Source organism: Lates calcarifer, linkage group LG23 (genome assembly GCF_001640805.2).
Source record: "Lates calcarifer isolate ASB-BC8 linkage group LG23, TLL_Latcal_v3, whole genome shotgun sequence".
Taxonomy (NCBI): domain Eukaryota; kingdom Metazoa; phylum Chordata; class Actinopteri; family Centropomidae; genus Lates; species Lates calcarifer.
This window is the reverse complement of record NC_066855.1, coordinates 13,410,024-13,431,725: the sequence shown is the minus strand read 5'-3', so window position 1 is coordinate 13,431,725 and position 21,702 is coordinate 13,410,024. Positions and strand designations below refer to the sequence as shown.

The 21,702-nt window shown below is 41.7% G+C and overlaps 2 protein-coding genes across 15 annotated transcripts in view; both read right to left on the bottom strand.

Annotated features, from left to right (window-relative positions):
* The window catches only part of nrxn1a (neurexin 1a), an 84,106-nt gene that overhangs the window by 19,547 nt on the left and 42,857 nt on the right, over window positions 1–21,702 (bottom strand). For 6 of the 14 annotated variants that reach the window (XM_018699241.2, XM_018699248.2, XM_018699236.2 and 3 more), the window contains 6 exons: window positions 21,441–21,622; window positions 20,409–20,580; window positions 19,354–19,443; window positions 17,927–18,237; window positions 12,344–12,422; window positions 8,917–11,644 (listed from right to left, as the gene is read on the bottom strand). In XM_018699241.2, the coding sequence (XP_018554757.1) occupies window positions 11,343–11,644; window positions 12,344–12,422; window positions 17,927–18,237; window positions 19,354–19,443; window positions 20,409–20,580; window positions 21,441–21,622 (1,136 nt within the window). In that variant the 3' untranslated portion in view covers window positions 8,917–11,342. Of the gene's footprint in view, window positions 1–8,916; window positions 11,645–12,343; window positions 12,423–17,926; window positions 18,238–19,353; window positions 19,444–20,408; window positions 20,581–21,440; window positions 21,623–21,702 lie in introns of those variants that run through there. The other 8 variants (XM_051066361.1, XM_051066363.1, XM_018699246.2 and 5 more) reach the window with 3 other exon arrangements.
* On the bottom strand, window positions 1,724–4,956 carry LOC108898998 (follicle-stimulating hormone receptor-like). Its single transcript, XM_018699190.2, has 4 exons — window positions 4,552–4,956; window positions 2,716–2,787; window positions 2,009–2,083; window positions 1,724–1,802 (listed from the first exon to the last, which is right to left on the bottom strand). The coding sequence occupies exons 1-4, from the start codon at window positions 4,728–4,730 to the stop codon at window positions 1,724–1,726; spliced, it is 405 nt and encodes a 134-aa protein (XP_018554706.2). The 5' UTR covers window positions 4,731–4,956.

Below are 21,702 nucleotides of genomic sequence, written 5' to 3'. Positions count from 1 at the left end.
TATGTACACTTAAGGTGCAACATATTAGGAATACATGCTGCAATCCCCTTCAAATCAATTCCTTTAGAAACTGGTGGATGTCAGATGGGAGTCAGTTTGAAGATGGATTTTTTATAGGTTGCTGGAGACTAAGGACAGATGGGTTGCATCCCTGATATTCTGTTTTGTAAGGACTACTCAGTGCGTAGGTTTTAACTGTTACATGTTTAATGGTGTGATTTCTTCTGGGCGTATTTAATTCAGTGTGCATACAATAGCCAATACATTAAGGTGCATGTGGGAATAGTGGCTGTGTGGGCGTATGCACGTTAGTTCATTTGTATTATTGTGCTGAGACTTACAACAGAAAGCCGTGGGCCGTGGAGTCTTGGTGAAGTCTGGAAAAACTCTCCAGTCCAGATTAGGTGTCCTGTGATGTGCAGATTAACCAACCAAATGTTACATTCACACGGCAACCCCGAACAACTCAGTGCAGTGAGTCACGGTGATAAAATCAGACAATGTAGCTTTCATTGTAACAAGCTGGGACAAAAACATTTAACAAGTGAGGAGATTCCAAGACAGTTCAGGGAGAAAGCTCAGGTGCCAGAGAGATAAATCAGATATTTAAAGAGCTCCCATTCCAAACAACTGGCTGGCAAAAACACATGACAAGTTCAGCCTCATTATCTGTACAAAAACTGATTCCTGAGCACAGCAGGTTTGAAATTTGAAAAGAATAAACTGGATTATATGAGTATATACATTTTGAAAGGCAAGGTTTTTGGCCATTAAGCAACCTGAAAACCTTTTTTAGAGTTAGTTCAAGTGTTTTTTAGATCTGTAGCAGGTTTTTTGTCAACACCCATCAGACACCACAGAATGTATATGCATATATGAAATCGTGAATAATTAGGAATACATGAATACATGCCAATACATATCTCAGAGACAATCATGCTAACTTTTTGTTTTTTATGAAGCCTTGAATGGCCTCATTTCAGGCTTTTAAAGATGATCCTCTAATGTATTTAAGTGAATTGAATTCATGGGACCAGGTTCTTTAGGACACATTTAACATTGAACATTTAATCAGAAACATTTCAGATATAATTCAAAATACAGTGCTTTTGTTATGAGGGTTTTAAGGAAACTGTATTTTTAAACCACTGTTCTGTTTTTGTGGCCCAGTTCTTACAAATTGGGACAAACACAACAATAATAGTTATTAATATCAGTGAGAGATTTTAATTTTACACTGTCCCTTGTAAACAGCTACCCTGAGACTGTTTCAAAAGACAAGCCAAGACAAACAATACGATTTAGCATTTTTGTAACAAATATATTAAAACATTTCTACTTTTATTGTGGAAAAAAACTTCCTTGGGATGAGGGGTGACACTTGATTTCTTTCCAAAGGATCCAAGCTAATTAAAAAATGATGTCTCTGGTCATGTGGGGGCCCATCAGAAGTAGGCCTGTCACCCATGACCCATTTTGGACTCACAATCAGTTTTAAAAGCACAAGTTGAAGAAGTATGTGTGTCTTTGCTGTGCTCTCAGAGAGTACTTACAGATACTGCAGTTTCATGATGTTCCTGAATGCATCTGGATGGATGGAGCGCAGGTGTTTTGACTTTGTTATGATTCTGAGAGAAACACTTACAGTCACTTACTTATCAATATAAATGACTGGTCTTGTAGTTACAGGGTTTCACCACTGCCATTATCCTGTCAGTGATACTCACATCTCAGTGAGCTCTGGGAGATTGGAGAAAGCAAATGATTCAATCCTCTCCAAGGCAACATTCTCAGAGATGAAGCTGAGGGAAACACAAGAATATGACATTGTCAGGTTTTCATTCATACTTGGTCTTTGACGTATTTTGTCTCCTGCACCCTGCCAGGTCCACTCCTGAGCTGTTTGGGTGTGCAGCTCTTTCTTGTTCCGTAACAGAGACTAAACACACAAGCATGTTGGATAAAATACGTCACGTGCACAATGGCTTTTAGAAATCTGTATACTCACATGTTGGTGAGCTGCGGCAGGTTAGCGAAGGCAAATGCACCTATACTCTCCAGCATGTCATTCTGCAATATGGTACTAGTTGTAGGCAGTGGAGAGAAGAGGAAAAGGATAAGTAGTGATACAGATAATATTTTCAACCTCATTGAAGCTTAGTCACAAACAAGACAGGAGACATTTGTCATCTGATCTGTAACCAGATTTAGATTCCCTTGTACTGGATCTAAGTAAAGAGCCATCCTTTCTTTATAACCTTACAACTGCAAAAAAAAAAAAAAAAAGACAAAAAAAAAAAAAACAGAATAAAGGCAGAGGTATGGAGATAAATACATAATGAAAGTAAAAATAAGTTATAAAAAGTTGTAAGCCAAAAATAAATTAAATAATGAAAAGTCATAATCATTTGTAATTTCTTTACACAAGAGATTTTAGCACAAATATAATTCCATATTATTGTGTTTTCTTGTTTTCCGTTAGTTTCACTTGTGTAAAAATGCTATGAATTTTACATTCAGAAGAATGAGGCTAAATATATATGAGAAGATAAACTTGCCGGTGAGGCCTGGTCATAGACCCCGACCCCACCTCTCCTCACTTCTTCTCTGTCTGGATGATCCATATCTTGATTGTTTTGACCTTCTCGGTTCATTATGTTCCACATCAAAGAACAAACATGAGCAACAGACACACACGCACACACACACGCTTACAGTTTCCTGAGGTGCTGCAGACTGGTGAAGGCGCCCTGGGGAATCACTCTGATCTGCGTCTGCGTAACTTCCCTGTTGGTGCAGAAGGGAAAAATTATCAGTTCTCAGCAAAGCACTGATCACAGGGACGTAATCACTGAAGAGAGATTCTCAGTGAAAAGTCGTCTGTGGCCAGTGATGTTGGTTGTCTAGGATTTTCACATTTTCAAACTTTGTATTTTCAGTGATTAAAGAATTAGGTCGATGAGGCCATGACTGTTTACTCACTCACGTTGGGGATTTTCTTTTCACGCAAGAATCAAACTGGTTTGTGAACAGAGTGTCTATACAAGATACCAAACTTATTTTGCATCTGGTAGTTGTAGATTGCATCTGAAATGGCCATCCATTGCTGCATACTTGTAAATACCTCCACTGTTCCTGAGCCTTGACCTTTGAGCAGAACAGAACAGATGAGAACACACACATCGTTGGGAGCTGGAGTTCACAGTACGTCTCTTGGAATAGTCGCTACTTCTGCCGCAGAGTATGTCCTCTTGTGTATGTGTGCGTGTGTGCTTTTAAAGTAAGATTATATAATATATCTGCACTCCATCCTTGTGTATGTCTTTGCGCATGTTTGTGCAAAATCTTCGGCGATCCTAATCTCAACGCTGACCCCCGCTCTCCCCCCCCTCCCCTACCTGGCCTTGAGATTCCTTCAAAATACTCCAATGGCCAAAACAACAGGTCAGCGTTTACTCCGATTACCAGTCGCCCACTCTTTCCTCATCCAGCTCTGTGTCACAAACACCCTCAACCACGTGCACCACCTTTTCTCAACATCTTTAACGCTAGGTTAAAGATGTTTAGCTTTTAAAAGAGGACATTATACTCAACTAAAAAGTCTGTCGTTGAAAGCTGTGGTGGCACTGGGAGTCGCTGAGGACGAGCAGCCATGCTTTGCATACGTTCCCAGAATACATGAATGTTTAATAAAACCAGCATGGCAAGTTCAGGGTAAAATTCAGACAGATGACAAGATGAGCGAGGATTAGGGAGGAAAGCTGAAATACTATGCATGCTTACGAGATGATTTTGGTAAACATTGCATACCCCCTGAAATGATCTCTTTAACTTAGTAGTAGTAGGTAGTTGAGTAGAGGGACACTACACCTACTAATACTCAGACTGTGAGAACAGCTTTATAATGTGTTCTGTGGCTGTAAAGCAAGCTTTCTAAAGTTGCAGATGTAGAGTTTGGAAGATGTGTGTATTTTCCAGGCATGAAGGATCCAACAAAAGATGCTATTAAGCTGCATTATGGGAAATGCAGGAACAGTATTTTTGGGTCTCGACCCATATGAGGGATTAAAAGTCACAATATCTTGGCCTCTGGGATTCAGTTTCAACAGGTTGTTTTACATCTGTCTCAAACAAGTCCCACGACTTTACGGAAGTACATTACTAAATTGCCAAAGTAGCCTCCCAAATGTAAAGTAGCCTGCCACATTCATGGCAGGTAAGAAGCCAAATCAGCCTACATTTCAGTTGAGGGATTGATAAATGCAGAAGAAGAAGAATTGGACAGAGTGTGGTGTTGCTGTCAAAATCAATGGTGGTTTCTGTACAGATGCCCAACAGCAGAGGAATTAATTAAGAGCTTATAATTACCTGTAACACAAAAACATAACTAAATGTTATATTAGTTTTCATTTTTTTCATTTTCAGAAACTGGACAGCAGCAATTCAGCAAGTAGAATGTAAACATCTACAGCCACTACAGCAACTTTACATTCACCTCCTAATATTGCTGTATGATGCGTGTGCATTGACTTGAGTGTTGTGTGTACTCACAGGTATTTGGTGTTGCTGGAGATATTGGAGGGAATCTCTGTGGCCCCGAAACTCAGCTGGTAACAGAATCTTTCTGCCAAGCAGGTCTCAACTCCAGGATTAATGTCCATCTGAGAACCAGTTACTGAGGCTGTTGTCATGTTAATCACTGCAATTATTAACATTATCAGACTCATCATTGTCTTTGCGGTCTGAGTCTAGATTGTTGTATCTGTTTTTACTTCTCAGATCTCCTTGTTTTTCTTCTCAGTCTGATTTTGCCTTTTGTCTGTTTCCCACGTGGTGTTAACATGCAGGCCTTCCACATGTGCCCACACCCCACAAGTTTGTCCGTCTGTCCACTCAGGATTCACCGCCAGGTCGTAGAGAGAAGAAGTGTGAGATGTTTTGGTGCTTCCTGCCATGCAGAGGTGAATGAAGGGGCGTGTGAGAAGCTTTACGCGTGTATGAGGATGTAGGAGGTCTCTGCTGGCCTGTGTGTGTGTGTGTTTATGTCTGAGTGTGTGTGTGTAAAGAATCACCAAAGCAGAGCATACTGCAGATCTTGATAGGATGTTGTGGCAAAGATATTTTTGTGGATTTTACAAATTACATAGTGTGTCCTAACACAAAATAAAATCACACAAACAAGCAATCACACTTTAGTCACAGTAAATAGTATATAACTGGATGAACTGCTACTGCACTTTAAGATGAAAATAATGTTATGAAGATATAGTTATTTGTGAACTTAGTAGCATTAGCATGCAGGCTAAAACTTTTTTTTTTTAAAAACCGAAAACAGTTTTGCTGTGCAAAATTAGCTAGCTTATTTTACTGTAACTCAGCACAGAAAAGGACTGACAGTTTTAACATGAACATGTGGGCACATAGCCAGAAAACACCCTAGAAATCCTGTAGCTTATGTCAGGGGTACCAGCTTTTAACAAGGGGTGCTAACCGGCGCTAACTTTAGCTAGGTTAGCTGGCTAACGTTTACACCCAGTGGCGTTAAATTCTGTTTTTCGTATTGCTTTAAAATATAAACTTGTTAACTGCAACCATTTCCTCTTCTCTTTCTCGGCAGAAGGAAAGTGATAGAATGACAACTGAGCAGTACTAAGTTTGTATTATTTACAGGTCTAGATTAAATTATATAGATATGATCATTTTTCTGACTGTGTCTGCTTTTTAGCTTCAAAGTCATGTCATGAAACTAACAATGAAAATAATAATGGGGGACAGGCGTGATTCTGTTTCATCTCCTGTCATATATTAAATGTGCTGAAAGATGAGCAGAGTTTGATAGTGATGGACATGATACTCCTCTCTCCTCCACTTCCCACACATCAGCAGTACAGCCAGCTTGCAAGGATATTTTGCATTCACGCCCTTTCTTTGACAAGCAATTTTTTTTGTCGACATTTTCATCTTTATGTATCAGCTTCTCCTCTCCACACATGCAGTTGTCTCTTATATTGATAAATAGTTGAGTGTGTGTGTGTTTTGCACTGTGGGAACTTCATGTGGAGGGATAGAGCTTTGTAATTTATTCCAAAGCAGGAAGAAAAACGCAGCCTTGAGCTCCTGACATGACCACACACACACACACACACACACACACACGCTCTCAATTTCTCTCTCTCTCACTCACACACACTCTCCCACAGTTCTGCTTACACACAAGGTAGAAGAGAAACACAGGGAGAGAGGGTGAGTAAGTCAGAAAGATAGAGTTTAATGAATGCAGGTGCACAAAGCAGTGGAGATGAAGGACTGAGGAAGAGGAGGATCCATGATATCTGTGTATATGTATGTGTGTGTGTGTTTATTGATACATGATATGAATTTGTAGATTAATCTGTTGCTGATTGTTCTGCACCTGTGTAGGGGAGGCATGGGTGAAAATACTGAGTGGTTTCTGACTCTGCAGAATGCCAACTATAGACACTCACTTGCTCAACAAGCCAAAAAATGCATAAAATTAAATAGTCAATCCACCTTTTTCACATCAGATATCAGACACAGGTGTAACTAATATCATTATACTCTCCATTTAGGAGGTCAAATTCCAGGGCCCTGTTTCTGTGCATTTTAATAAGACACTTTCATGGACCACAGCCATGGTTAATGTTATTGAGTCCACCTGTATTTTGGTGTACATCTTTTTCACTTTCACCGTTGTCAGCATGGTTCTCTGGCATCACAGTGTTGATCAGTCTGTTGAATTGATATGACTTTTAATGTTGCCCCAGCAACAAGTCAGAATTTCTATATTTGAATGCAGGTATGACAGTGATAACCTCATTCTTTTGTTAAGATTTATGACGCACAGTATCAAAATTACTGCAGAGGAACAGATATCTATATATATCTGCATGCTAGTGGCCACTAATGTAGCCTTGAACCGCTAGTCTCAAGCACAGATGAAGAGCAGACTACAGAGTTCTGGTAGTCTCACTTCTTTCTGAATTTTACGTTTTCAAAATATTAGTTTGTCTCACTTGAGACAATTTATGCAGCAGTAGTCCCCAAGAGCAGTGAACAGATTTTTGCATTTCAATCAGCGCATTTCACCTTTAATGCCAAACATGGTAATTATGGCTCAGAGTGATTCTTCTCTGTGATCTTGCCTCAAACAATGTGGCTTTTCCTCTGGCGCCATCCCCAGACCAAGCTTTAGATTTTTTACCCTACTAGTTGTTCTAAGAATAGTTATCCCTCTAATTGTCATCCATCCAACTGTTTTGTTTTCTGATGTGTAATGAACATTTCAACCTGTGTGTGTGGTGTGGGTTCCTTCTGTAAATGCTGCTGTATATTTCACAAGAGGTAATTGGTGACCGGCCACTGGTGAGCACTGGAGTTGTTTCTTATTCATACCTAAGGATAACAGGGCTGCGTCTGTCTCTGTGCTGTAGCTGGCTGTGGTCAAGGGCAGCACAGTGACAGATGGCTACAGTCTAACACAAGCCTTTTGTTGAGCACAGAATGTTCAGCAAAAGACATAAAGAAAGTCGGAGACGGGGAGTGAACAAGATAGCGAGACTTGGGAGGTGTTTGTTGAAATAGCAGGTCCTTGTTGCTCCCCTCACCTGAGGACACAAACTCAACTCTGCAGTCTCAGGGATCTTTCATCCGGCAAACAGCAATTCTGCAGAGACTTATACCGTTCACTGCACTGACTCATACTTCAAAGCCCTGCTCGGTGTGTGCGATGGGGTATTTATGTGTGTCTAGTGTCCCAGATAGATGGAGTGGGACTTGTAAGAAAAGGTGCTGCTTTCCTTACTTTGATTAAGTGAGAGGTGAAAGGGAATAGGAGGAATGTGGGGGGAATCTGCAACTTGTAGATAGTTTTGTTAGAAGCGACAGTCAAAAGAATATTTTGACATTTTGGGAAACATGTTTATTTGCTTTCTGGCGGAGAGTTAGATAAGTCAGAAATCAGCACCACTCTCATGTATGTTTGTTGAATATACAGCTACAGCCAGCAGAGAGACTGGAAACAGGGAAACAGCTGGTATGGTGATGTCCAATGTGGGGCTGGAAAAAAGACTTCTTTATCAATTAATCAATCTTATCTTCCTGAATTGTTTAGTCTATAAAATGTCAGCAAATATTGAAAAACACCCATTACAAGTTCCCAAAACCCAAGGTGAAATCTTCAAATGTCTTATTTTATCTCGTCAACAGCCCAAAACCCAAGGACATTGAGTTTATTATCATAAAAAACAAAGAAAAACAGATAATATTCCTGTTTGAGAGGCTGGAACCAGAATATTTTCATTAGTTTTTTTTTTTTACTTTATTTAAACAGTTATTTTTCTGTGAACTGACCAACACAAATAATTTGTAATTATTTTGTTATTTTGCTGGTTAATTAAGTCTATTGTAACGAGTGGAAAAACAACAATTACAGCATTTTATTAGGTGTTACACTCTAGAATCTTTCAGGAATTTACAGGCTTCAGCCAAGAAATAGTCAGGCCCATGATAAAATGTCAAATTGTCGTTTTTAAACTTCTTTTTGTATGGATAAAGCAAACAAGCTGTAACATGTTTACAGTGAGCTTTAGAGGTGTTTATCTTTGGATAGATTCATACTATCTGTTTCTAGTCTTCATGCTAAACTGAGCTACCCATTATATTTAACAAACATGAGAATATTACTGATCTTTTATTCTAACTCTGCCAAAAGCAAATGAATGATTTCCTCAAAATGTTGAACTACTCCTTTGATATCTGCCTCACAACTAACACATTGTATCTTAATTAGACAGCGATCTGCTCTCATGGCTGAGGGCAGATGATGACACAGTGACACAGTACTAACTGTCTGCGGGCAGATGGGAGCAAAAACCAGCACACAAACGCACTCCAGGCTCACTTGGGTAATATTTTATTTACTCATTAATCTTCAAAACTATTTTTCATAATAAATTTCCACTTTATGTTCATCAAAGAACCGTAACAATAAAAATAAAAGTAAATACTGTAGAAAAATTGTACATATAGAAAATAAACATGGTTAATGAACACCTAGATGTAGAATCCCATTGGTTGAGACACCTCCTTTGTTTCAAATGGCAACACAACAGAGATAGAGGGAAAAGAAAGCAACAGACACGGAGGAACTGGAGAGGCAGACAGGGATATAACATATTAAACAAAGGGAGAAGGAGAGAAGGGAGGAAAAGGAGGTCAAAAAGGCCAGCTAAGGCTTTTGACATTATACTTTGAAATCTCACACACTCATTTTCACGTCCTTTCATGTCCTCGCCCTCATCCATTTTGCATGCATCTGACTGGTTGGTTACATCGCTTGGAAGAACTGAAGGGGCGTGTTCACATCATGGCACTGTTTGTATTGATATATCACGGGGCTACAGTTCTTGAGCTGTAGAGAGCTCAGAGACTGCAAAAGTCCATAAACAGATAATTATGCTGTAGCCCATCGGAAACCCATCTGTCTGTCCTGTATTGATCACGTCATGAATCAACCAATAGCATGAAGACAAAAGTATGCAAAGAGAGGAGAGAGAAAAGGGAGAGCCAATGAAATCAAAGCAACTAAAGTTGTCATAGAGCCAATGGCATCATGAACTGGATTTTCTATCTATTAGCAACACATGGTAACATTTACTTTGTTCAGTTTTTGATTCTTTTCCTCGGTTGGTTTTTGCTATAAAAGGTGGTTGGTTAGAGCGGGTATAGTGGGCGTGGCCTATAAGACATCAGGCTAGAAAACAGGACATGGCCTGTGGTGGGCGCGCATATCCAGGTGTTGCACTGGAGTTACACTGCAACCCGCAACACCCCCATCCTCCTCCTCCTCCTCCTCCTCTTCCTCCCCCCACAAACAAACCTACCACCTCTGGACTTAGTGGGAAATGCCACCACTCCACAGCACAGCTCAGAGACTCAGGCATGCAGCACACTCGAGATGGTCACACTTTTGTCAATGAGGATTTGAACTGAGAATCAATTTAGAGATTAAATCATTGTTGAATCCCACACACTGAAAACCATTTGAAGTGCGTATTTAGAAATACTTCAAGCCAAGGTGGTAAGTTTATGATGGTGGTGCATCACGGTGTAACCTCTGGAGTTTCAACGCGGTATAAATCACACGGAGTAAGATAATTCACGTGCAATAAGACCCCCCCTCCCTTCCCCAAAGAGTCTATACTGCCCAAAAGTTCTTCATATTCATCATTATCATTGCCATAACAATTATCATAATGGTCTTTGTCATTTTCACCATTGTCTTCTTGTATAGTCTTCAGAGTCAGTTATGAAGATATGGTGGGTCTTTAGCATTGCAGGTACGTGTATGTCTGCATGTGTAGATTGTTAATATTTTGGTGTGTGTGCATGTGTGTCGTATGTATGTATGTGACACCGCAGTCATGCACGACTTGGTGTCTGTAGGTAGCATCTGAAGTCTCAAGTATCCTGTCCAGGAAAATATCTCTCAGTTTTCCCGCTGATTCCACCTTCGTGATTTACAGGCTGCCATAAAACATCAGCTCTGCAGCATTAACAACCACAGCCCATCCGTTATATTAACGGCACCAGTCCTGCGTCTGCCTATTCACTCGTAATTCACTGCCGCTATGGCTACACCCTGACTTCCTGTCCTGTTGCTTGGGATTAGACTTGGACCCTTGGTGTGCTTGTTTCTTCAGCATCCTCAGTGCTTCATTGAGTCCCGTCTGCTAACAGGGAGGAAGGCCAAGAAGCTTGGAAGAGACACTTAGTGCTTGTCTTGGTGCTTTTACATCATCTTTGTTCTTGTACTCTGCCTCTCACTCAACACACTCAGTCTGCCATTGGCTTCACTTAAAGTCTTCCTTGGCCTCTCTGAGTCCTGGAGAGGTCCTGCTGCGGCAGGGGAGTGATTGGTCTTTTTATCTGGCTGGCCCCGAAATGGTTCTTAACTGGGAGTTGAACTGGTGCTTTCTAAATCATTTGGAATGGTGTTTATGTTCATAAAAGAAGCCTCTCTTAGAGGCTCTGCGCATTGGTAAATACTGTACAATAAGGGTCCATGCCCTTGGGCCAGTCTCTATGAATGTTGTGTGTGTGTGTGGGTGTGTGTATGTTTGTGCTTAAATGTGTATGTTTGTGCTTGCCAGCATGTGTGCAGGTGTGATTATTGGAGAGTAAACATTAACATCAGCATGTCTATGTCAGTGTGCATGTGTGTATTCTTTTTTTTTTTTTTGGAGAATATATCTAGTTATGTACATATACCGTTATATATAAAGGTGTATGCGTATATGTCTGTGTGTCGGACGTCTTCTGCCTCAGACATAGTACTCCTTGTCTTTGTTCTTCTTGTTCTTGGAGATCTTGGCGATGCCCAGCGGCTTGTCCTTGGCGCTGCCGTTGGGCTGTGTGGCCGAGTTGCTGATGTAGTTGCGGCTCTCGTCCACGTGATAGGAGCCTTCGTCGCGGTTGCGGTACTTGTACATGGCGTAGAGGAGGATGAGGATGCAGAGGGCGGCGGCCGCCACGATGCCCACCACCATGCCCGTGGTGCTGCTGCTCTCCCGCACCACCTCGGACGGACCCGGGAACACCTTCACCTCCGGCAGGGGAGGGCGGGCTGCAAAGGGAGAGGGGAGGCATGTGATGTTCCATCACAGTTTATGGCATACATTATTAATTTGGATTACATGTCAAGGTGGTGGGCAGAGAGCTGGAGCAAGAGGATACAGTGCATCATCATGATGAATTATTTGACATACAGTTTGCATAATGCTACATGCTGGCTTCAGCTTAGAGCCATATTATCACATAATGCGTAAACAGATTACATTACACCATGTTGAGAGGAGGGCCAAAGCACAGGTGAGCATTATATCAATTTTTGTTACACACATTTGACATTTTATGACATACACCAGCAATGAGGGCTGCTGTATGGTAATATATGACACCACATTAAATGTTTGGAGTCCTAAAAATTTGCATATGAATTCTTTGGGCTGCATAGAGATGAGGTGAGGGAACGGAATGGGAAGAAAGAAAAGGAAAGAAACTGATAAAATGGATAGCAAGGGATAAGGGAAGGTGAAGTGAGGAAATGAAAGCAAAACAGAGGATGGAGGCGAAGACTGGGGAGTGGATGGCGAGTGTTAGGAAATGCCTGGAGGCAGAAACCTAAGTGGAAATGAAAAATTCATTGTAGCGAGCGACAAAGCTGTAGAAAAAAAAAGACAAAAACCTGAGCGACAGTGGATATGGAGGACACATGGACAAAAACTGGAAAAAAAAGGCACTGTGATATGTGGACAGCTCTTACCTGAGCTGGGGTCGCAGGGATCAATGTCTTCATCATCGCTGGGACACTCAGCTGACGCCACCAGCAGGTCATCTGCTGACTGCGGAGAGAGAGCATCCAGGAGAATTAGAAGCAGAAACACACACACGCATAGACTAAAACATTTATCTACAACATCTCAGAAAAAAAAAATACAAAAACAGCCTGTGCTCCACACCCCTTCTGTTTATTTTCTACATGTGTGAGCACACCGCACCAATCCATCGCCTACTCATTTTCTACTTTGCCACAAACACTTTTGCCTGTTACAGCCCCCAGCAATGGCAGATGGCCAGAGTAGAGAGGAAGAAATGAGAGGGGAGAAAAGAAATATTGAATCCTGTTTAAAACCACAAGGGGACAGCCAGTTATTATCTCCAACTCTCTTAACCCTCCCCCTGTTTTTTCTCCACCGGCCTTTCTATCCTCCACACCTTCTCTCTTTCCTCTGTTTTGCTCTTTCCATCTGATACTGGCAAGTGTTCATATGTGCTGGAGAATGCGCAGTGTAAAGCTAGAAAAAGAAGAATAGAGAACCAGTTTTCATTAAAAATTCCAGCAAAGCACTCAGCAGTTCATTTAAATCTCTTTTATTTCACACCTCTCCATAAGCAGCATGTCAACAACCTACTTACATTCAACCTATAACCTACAACAACCAACTAATATCTCAACAACCGCTCTGTCTCCGTGACTCGCTCCCTCTCCATGGAAAAGGCGCCCTTTTTTTCTCTATCCCTGCTCCTCCTGTTGCCATGGCAACTCTTAAGTTCAGGCTGTTAAAAATGATGGGGAATAAAAAAAGAAAAAAGAAAAAAAAGGGAGTGTGCACCCACAGTGGGGACCTGTGCATTGATTTTGCCATTCCAGCCAGTGTGAGGAGGGAGGGAGAAACAGGGCGGGTGGGAGTGAAAGATAGATGGATGGATAAGACGAATATTTGGAGGAGGCTATTGGGGGGTGAGAGAGAGAGAGAGAAAAGAAGAAGGGATAGGAGGAGGACTTCAAAGTGCTGCGGTCTTTACTTAAAACCGTGCTAATGTGCTCTGAATATTCATGAACTACTGTTAAACATCGCCTGCCTTGACGCTTCGGCATGAGAGATTTGAGTGTGTGTATATATATATGTGTGTGTGTGTGTTTTAACCACACTGGGCGCTCAGTGCCAGCACTAAATTAAAATTGGATTGTGATGCATTGCAGTAGATGTTAGTAACCCACAGAATAAAAGAGAGGGGAGCGAGGGGCAGAGCTATAAAAGAGAAGAACTCTAGAGGCAGATTACAATCAGACCGGAACAGAATCTGAACCAAATCAAAGTACTAAATGGTCGATGATGTTTTAGCCGAAACCTATAGTATTTCAAACAGATATTCATTAAGCTGCTTCGCTATCCTTGCTCTCTCTAGTTCTTTGCCTTGTTGTCTTTGTAAGGACACAGATTACATAAGGTTAGAGAAGCAGGCAGAAGCAGTTTATTCATCTGAAAAAAGCCTATGCTGGCCTTCTATGGTGTGGTCTTGGTCCCTGACAAGTCTAGTGTGGTTTAGTTTGGCCTGAAATATATATTAGGTTATTGATGCTTGACTCTGTCTCTTTCCTCCACTGCCTTTCCAATCAGTTCTGCCCACTGGGCTGTCAAATGCTGCTAGGGTGAGCTTAGCCTCTGGAATCCAGCCAGTCAATAAACCTCTGTGCCTTTGCCAGGATCCAAATAGCACAAGAACCAATCAGCCAGTAGGAAACATATCACCCCTGACATCTGTCACTGATCAATGTCAAGCCACCATGCTTGATTATTGATCCAAAGACACCTATGTGCCCTCCACAGGCACCTGTTTTGAATCCAGATTTACGCTAAAACAAAAAGCAGACGGCTAAATTTAACAAGACCCCTCCTCTGATCTGTGACATCACCCCATCAGCTGACCTCCCCATTCAAATGGGAAGGTGTCAATTGGACTATTGATCCACCTATCACATGGGAGACAATGGGCATGAGGAAAACTAGAGACACGCTAAACACAACTTAAATCTCATCAATAATCCACAGAAGTTTGAGGAAGATGTGTGAAAAAGATGTCTGTCCAAGAAACCTCCGCCCCTCCAGCCACCCTCCACCTCACCCGCCTTCTGTCCCTCCCTCTTTGTCCCCATCTTTTCATAGTCTATCAACAGAGCATGCAGATATAATGGACATAATGGACACAGATGCACGACAGGGGTGGGGTGGGGTGGGGAGACAGGAGGGAACAGAGAGGAAGAGAGAGAGCATGAAGAGAAAAGGATATCTGCATGCTTAAAGAGCAAAATCTCTACCTGAGCAGCCGAACAGTGCCAACGACCGTCCATGCCTCCCTGACTGCCTAGTTCACACATAGTAGCTGCACTTTGTCCTCACACACTCTTGCAGAAGATTCAACAGCTTGCCTGCTACTTTCACAACTGGAAATCACACACACGTTGACACACAAGCTCTATAATAGCCAAACATGCTCCATTGGTCGATTTCTACTTAGACACATCTACACAGGCACACAAGCACACATCAAATCAGACTGAAGTTGGCAGGCTGATGAAGAGATCCTGACGAGAGAGGATAGAAGCTAGCTCCACTACTGCAGATGGTGAGATAGACTCATACACTGCCTGCATTAACAGCCTATCACTGGAGCTCAACCACAGAGAGAGAGAGAGAGAGGGAGGGAGGGTGGCAGAGAAGAGAGGGGGGTGGGTGGGAGTGATGGGTAAATATGGAAAGATATGGAGGGAGAGAGAGAGCAAAGGAGAGGAGAGGAGGGAAGTGAGCAGGGGAGGAGGGAGAAAGTATCTCCAGAAGATGGATGGAAAGAAGAGGGAAGAAAGGCAAGAGGGAGAAAAAGATGTGAAAGATACGGAGAGAGTGTCTGGGTCAGCTGATTCGTGATAGCCAATCGGGCGCTGCTCTGAGCCCCAGGTTTCTTCTATCAGTCTTCCCATCATACACAGGTACACACATACACATGAACATAAAACACGCACAAACAAGGCACCAAACATCAAATCCAGACTCAAGCTCTGTGACTCAGAGCAGCCTCTAGCATAAACACTCACACACTTTCACACAATCTCTCCCTCTCCTCTCTCTTCACTGGTGCTCAGATGTCATGCATTATTAATCCATTCCACTTTTCAACACACAAGAAAGAAAGAGAGAAAGAAAAAAATTCAATAAACTGTAGACTCCAGGAGGAGGCACATAACACATTCTTACTGCACAAAGTACTGATGGTAGGAGTAAACCCAGAGGCCGAGTTAGGCAGATCCATTTCAACGCACACGCAAACTTGGCGTGTGTGTGTGAAATCGATAAATTGCTTGGACCCGTAGCACCTTCGGAAGACATCGCTCATTGCCCCTCCTCTGATGCAATGTGCTGCAATTCAAGCCTGTTGTTCTCAATCCACCTGGGTGCTTGTGTGCATGTGTGTGTGTGTGCATTCTGTGCTTGTCTCTACATTGTATGTGTGCACTGGTTAAGGCCAGGTTGGTTGCTAGGCAACACAAGGCAGCCTCAATGGGGAAGGTGTAGATTCTTCTTAAACACGACAAACACGCAAACACAGAGAGTTTGGGGGCCAGCAGGAGCCATTTGACTCGCGCGGACGAGCAAACACACTGCAGTATGGTAAGCATATAGCGGCAGTGACCTAGTTCTCATATGGTGATATTGACTCCGGTGCACAGCTCTGCATCCCAGATTTAGCACTGACATCAGTATATCATAGGAGCAGGAATAGTTTGTTTAAAAACTCATCCATATAAACAGGGAGAGATTGAGAGGTGAGGTGTGAAAACAAGCCCCTGTGACAAAGCTGTCACTCTGCAGTGCTATCCATCCAGCTCTCATATCTATTATTGATGCCTGAGGCTTAGCTCACAGCTCTCTGCGTTCTATTATTTATGTCTGAAACAGCTGGCGGTTTATACACAGAGGAGCTATTCTCTATGGGAGTCTGGATCGGAGAGAGAAATCAAGCAGTGGGTAGTGGGGCTCACTATCTCCATGGCAACTTGTATCACTGGGAAAAAAAAAAAAAAAATCTTTTTCAGTGCGGCAGGCAGGCACACAGTTTTATAACACAGAAGAAGAACTGCAGTACACACAGACGCCCACAAAGAGCCTGACAATGTCTCAGTAGTGATCTGAACAATAGAGCAAAAGAGTCTGTGGTGTACCGGCTGATAATGTATCCTCTGACATTACCATCGACTCTGCAGCTTCATCCACTTTAAAAATGCCTCAATAACAGTTATTTGTTTCTATTGTAGAGTCCCATTTGCATCAGTTTACTAGACGCATATTATGGGAAAAGCTATTACAGCCTCCATTAACACAAACATTTCTCCTCCTGTAATTTAGTGGGCAGGGACCACTTAGTCGAGAACTTGAACATCTAATCCATTCATGTGAATGAGCTGTAGCAGAAAAATTGTTCGTGTGTGTGAGCCATTTTTAGTTTTTTTTTTTTTACATTTTAAAGTCAGTAGAGAGAGACAGGTTTAGGTTGACCGGTCAATGACTGAACAAGGGACGTAGCAGTCGCATGGCTTTTGTGCCCTAACCACCGGGCTACCACTTTGCTCTGCACTTTTAAAGGGCATTTGATCAGCATGTAAGGTTAGACTACAAATAAAATAAAATACTATTAATCTCACATTAGAAAGCACTCCCTTCAAGAATGAATTGCAACATCAGAGAAAGGTTAAATGCATTTTACAGCTGTATGGTTTCCACTGATGTCTGGCTGTTTGCCTGTGTCAGATAAGACTTTTTTCATCTCTTTACAGTAATACACAGCTCACATAAGTGGTTTACAGCACATGCACAGAACTTTGAGCTGGAATAAACTTCCAGATGATATAAAACATGTTCTGATTTTGCCTACCCTTAAATTCAGGTTAAAAACTTGCCTGTGGGTCTAAGAAGCTTACTGTAATCACAATGTCCATTGTTAAAGTGTGTCTGGTAATCTTTGGTACATGTCATCCTCAATCTTTGCTTCTAATTAAGACTAAAGTGAGTGAAAAAATACTTGAGGAAATACTGAGCTACCCTCTATTTATTTCTGTTTCTTGTTATTTAAAAATTGTTTCCATAATTATTCAGTGAGCACTGTCTTATGTACGTCCAATCTAATATTTGCACTGCATTATGTTAAACACTTTGAACCACTTCTGTGTATGAAATATGTGACATAAATTGCCTTGAGCGGAATTTAAAACAATCCACTCCTCCTGACATACAGTGACTTGCTATCCTCCAGTCCGTGATTAGTGGGCTGTGTGCTCGCTAATCCTCTTACTGAGCTAGAAAAGAAAGTTATCAAAGCAAATTAACACTTTTTAATTACCCATCGTCACACTGAAGGATGACGGGCAGTGGGGTAATTGGACATGTATGTTCAAGATATCTGAGGAATTACATGTGAACAGTACATCTTTTTATGACCACACGACAGAGATTGATTGCAGAGATGACAGATGCCACAGGAAAACCTAAAAACATTGAGATTGTACTCTGACCTGTTGTGTGGCGCCCTGCTTCCGGTTGGTGGCCGTAGTGGTTGTGATGTCACTTATGGAGGGGGCGGAGTCAGAACGGTTGCCACCAGCTGCAGCACTAGACTGTGGGGTAATGGAGGAGGAGGGCATGTCACCGACCAGTCGAGCGCTGCCCTCCACTCTGATGTGCGGGTGCCCCTCAGCGGCCATGTTGAGGATGCGGAGGCCGTTGTAGTACAGGCCAGACAACTGGCCCTGGAACATGCCCGCACCTCGCTCGCCTCCGCCGACACGCACCGTCGTCTGGCTGTTGAAGATGGTCAGCTGGCGACCTACGCGCACACACAATCATGCATACACACGGCAAAGACACACAGGCGCACCGGGGAAAAAGGTGGACAGACACACGCAAATACAGTCACACACACATACATACCAGTGGTCACATACGTGCATACATACACACACAAGAGTGTTTGAGTGTTACACAATCCATCACCCCCAAGCCATGGTAAGAGGATGGGATAGATTAAGCATGGCAGAGCAAATCGAAGCCGTGGAAAACCGTGGAGAGAGCTGAGACTGAGCGAGATAAGAGTGAGAACAGAAAACAGAGAAGAAGAGGGAAAAGGAGGGGAGGAGAGCGGGTGGGGAGGGGTGGGGGCTGAAGAGACTGAGAAGTCGAGGAGGAGGAGGAGGATGAAGAAGCAAAGAACAGAAGGAGGAGGAAGAGGCAGCAGATGAGAGGAGTCAGAGGGCCCTGAGAAGACAGGGCTGACAGATGGTTGCTATGGTGATGGCTGTACGGCACGACATTGTATTTGAAGGAGCAACAGACAGGCAGACAGAGAGACAGAGATCTAGAGAACTGTTGTAACAGCCCTATGAAGCATGCACAGGTTATAAGCTCTAGCACTGCTCACTGTTAAAGGGACTAGAGGCTAATTTAAGGAGCTCTGCTGAAGTTTAGGAGGAAAACTTTTACTTTTTTTCAAAAAGCATTGCTCTATTAGTCATTTCAAATTTACATAATTCTTACATGTCACAATACTTTGCATGTACTTTAATTTGATTACAAAATTGTTTTTCAACATAAAATCTTTAGTAAATGCTTTATTGTTTACAATTTGATAATAAACAAAATTATTTACCAGTCTTAATAAAGCATCTTTTATCAGTACTTCTTTTCTATTTTCTGATTTATTCACATTTAAATCTCTCCATCGTCCCTTTAACCTGATATTATCAGATACACACTAACAAGATACGTTCACAGGCACTACAGTTTACACAGTATTACACACTACAGCTGCCCAACTTTTAAATACTTAGTTATGGATTTAGATTTTTAGATGTTAGTTGATGGTGCACAATAAAGTATATTCAACTGTCTTCAAATTGTATTTTTTAAGCTCAAAGTTTTAAGGAATTTTAATCAGGGTTTTTACCTTTGTCGAGTAGCCAATCGTCAACTACTCGACCGAGCCGATAGGGGATTCGCTGTCTGGCGATGGCCAGGCGCTCGTTATCAATGTTGCCTTTAATTTAGAGATGAAAACACAGTAGTAATTACGCACATCCAAACGTGGTACAGGAGCTGGATACAAAAAGAACAGCAATGAAAAGAAAGTAATGGTCTGCTCATTGTTAGCATGTCACTGCGTTAAGGTAAGCTTTATGTGCGAAGAGAAGAGGAGCTGAATTCACTATGTTTCCAGTGAGCGGACTCTTACTCTCTGTTCATTGGGTTTAATTTAAAGAGACATTTCAGGGGTTAACATCTGCAAGAGCACAGGGAAATAATGTTACAGCTGCCACATACTGTCTATATAAATGACTGAGTTTAGAGTTAACATACAGGAAGAACCCTCACACACACCTCACAACAACTATCATTTAGCATTTTAGCTGTCATCTACCTAAAGCCTGGACCTCATTGTGTTAAAGACTGCTACCTAGGATTACCACTTTATATATAAAAACCAACAAATATGAAAACAAAGACTATGTTCAACAAAATACACTTTTTTCTTTGTCTTATTTTTTCTCTCTAGTTAAACATTTAACTCAAAATATGACATTTTTTAAAATTATTGTTTGTCCAAAATGCACCAACTGTTATTATTTTCTTTTATGGTGAGAAAAACAACTGACACCTGAATTGAATATTTTCATAAATTACCTTTAACACTATTTAACAGGCCTAACATAGCTGGCTACTATACAAACTGTAATTGTAATAACTACCTCATTTTATGGTTTAAAAAGTCATGTTGCATATCAGGTCACACATATTTCATTTCAAACACAATAACATAAAACAAAGCTGCAATTATATTTCTCAACCTCAGTATTTGAATATAAACATTGATAGGAACACTGATGTAGTTCATCAATCAGGAGGTGGGTTGATTTGGACTAAGGTGTAGTTAGCTCTGCCCCAGGACAGGCAGTGCTGCGGTGGATCGGTGGGTTGGGCTTATGTTGGGGAGACAGGGCCTACCTGAGGGATAGCGCTCTATAACGGGCAGGTCGTCCAGTTGGAGGGTTGCATTGCCTCCGCTGCGGGTGAACCGAATTATGTGGTACTTCCCATCGTTGACAAACTTGGAGCTCTCCTCGATGTTGATGTCATCAGTGCCAACATTAAACACTACTCTAATGTTGCCTTTGTCCTGGGGAGAAGGACAGATACAGAAATAATTCATGAGGAAATTAATTAGTTTAAATTCATGTCTTTAGGTCCCAGTTTATTTCACTACATGCTACATAGTGTGTGTTGCCATGTTACTTTTTGTGTTTACTACTTTGTGCTTTCAAGTCTCCCTCACAAAGGAGATAATAGGCCTGTACCCACACTTACCAGTAGTCAAATTTTGAGGTCTGCGATAAATCAAAAAGTAACAGAAACTGACATTTGGGTTTATTTCATATGCCCAGTTGGCATTGTTCCACCAGAATTAACAAAACAGTGCAACAATGTTGCAGAGCTCACTGGGTCAGGTTTGACCAATGAAGCTATTGTGTTACTTAGACAAATATAGATACGTGGCTGAATGGAGCTCAGATGCTTTGTTGGTTTAGTTTTATCTTCACATAATGAACAAATAAGTTGGATCAACTATACACTGTAGTATTATGGTTACAACCAGATGGCAAACAAACACAGGAGCTGAATGCAGTAATCAAATAAAGTAATGGAAGAATGTAGGCCCACTGTACATAAAAGAGATGTAACTTTTTTTTTTCTTGTCAGTCTCATCAAGAAAAGTAGATTTTTGACTGTTGACCATCTACGTGGGTTCTGTCACAATTACATAGTGTTTGAATGTGCACAAGCTCCCAACCACAAGAGTGGCTGGTTAAATAAAGGAATAAATTACGCATGCTTTGTTAGTATGTGTGCTGCAGAAATGAAGAATTCAAGGAAGAACAATATGCACAAATAACTTAAGTGATAAATAAGTTATTGTTAAAAAAAAAGAAAAAAAAAAACATTTTCTTTTCTCTACTGAATATGAGCATTTGTACTTACTATCTGCAGCTGAAGGTAGTCTCCCAGCCCAGACGCGCTGTCCACCCTGAGCAGAATAGCGTGTTTCTGTTGGGTGCTGAACCCAAGGGCGAGCCGGTCTGCCCTGGTGCTGGGACGTTCATTGGGGGGCCACGTGTAGATCACCATGCCTCCATCACGCCCAAAGATATAAGTGGTCCCAGCTGGTCCACACAGATAAAAATAATTTAATACCAAGTATGTCTATATGGCATAAACAGTGCTATCTATCATCAGAGGAACA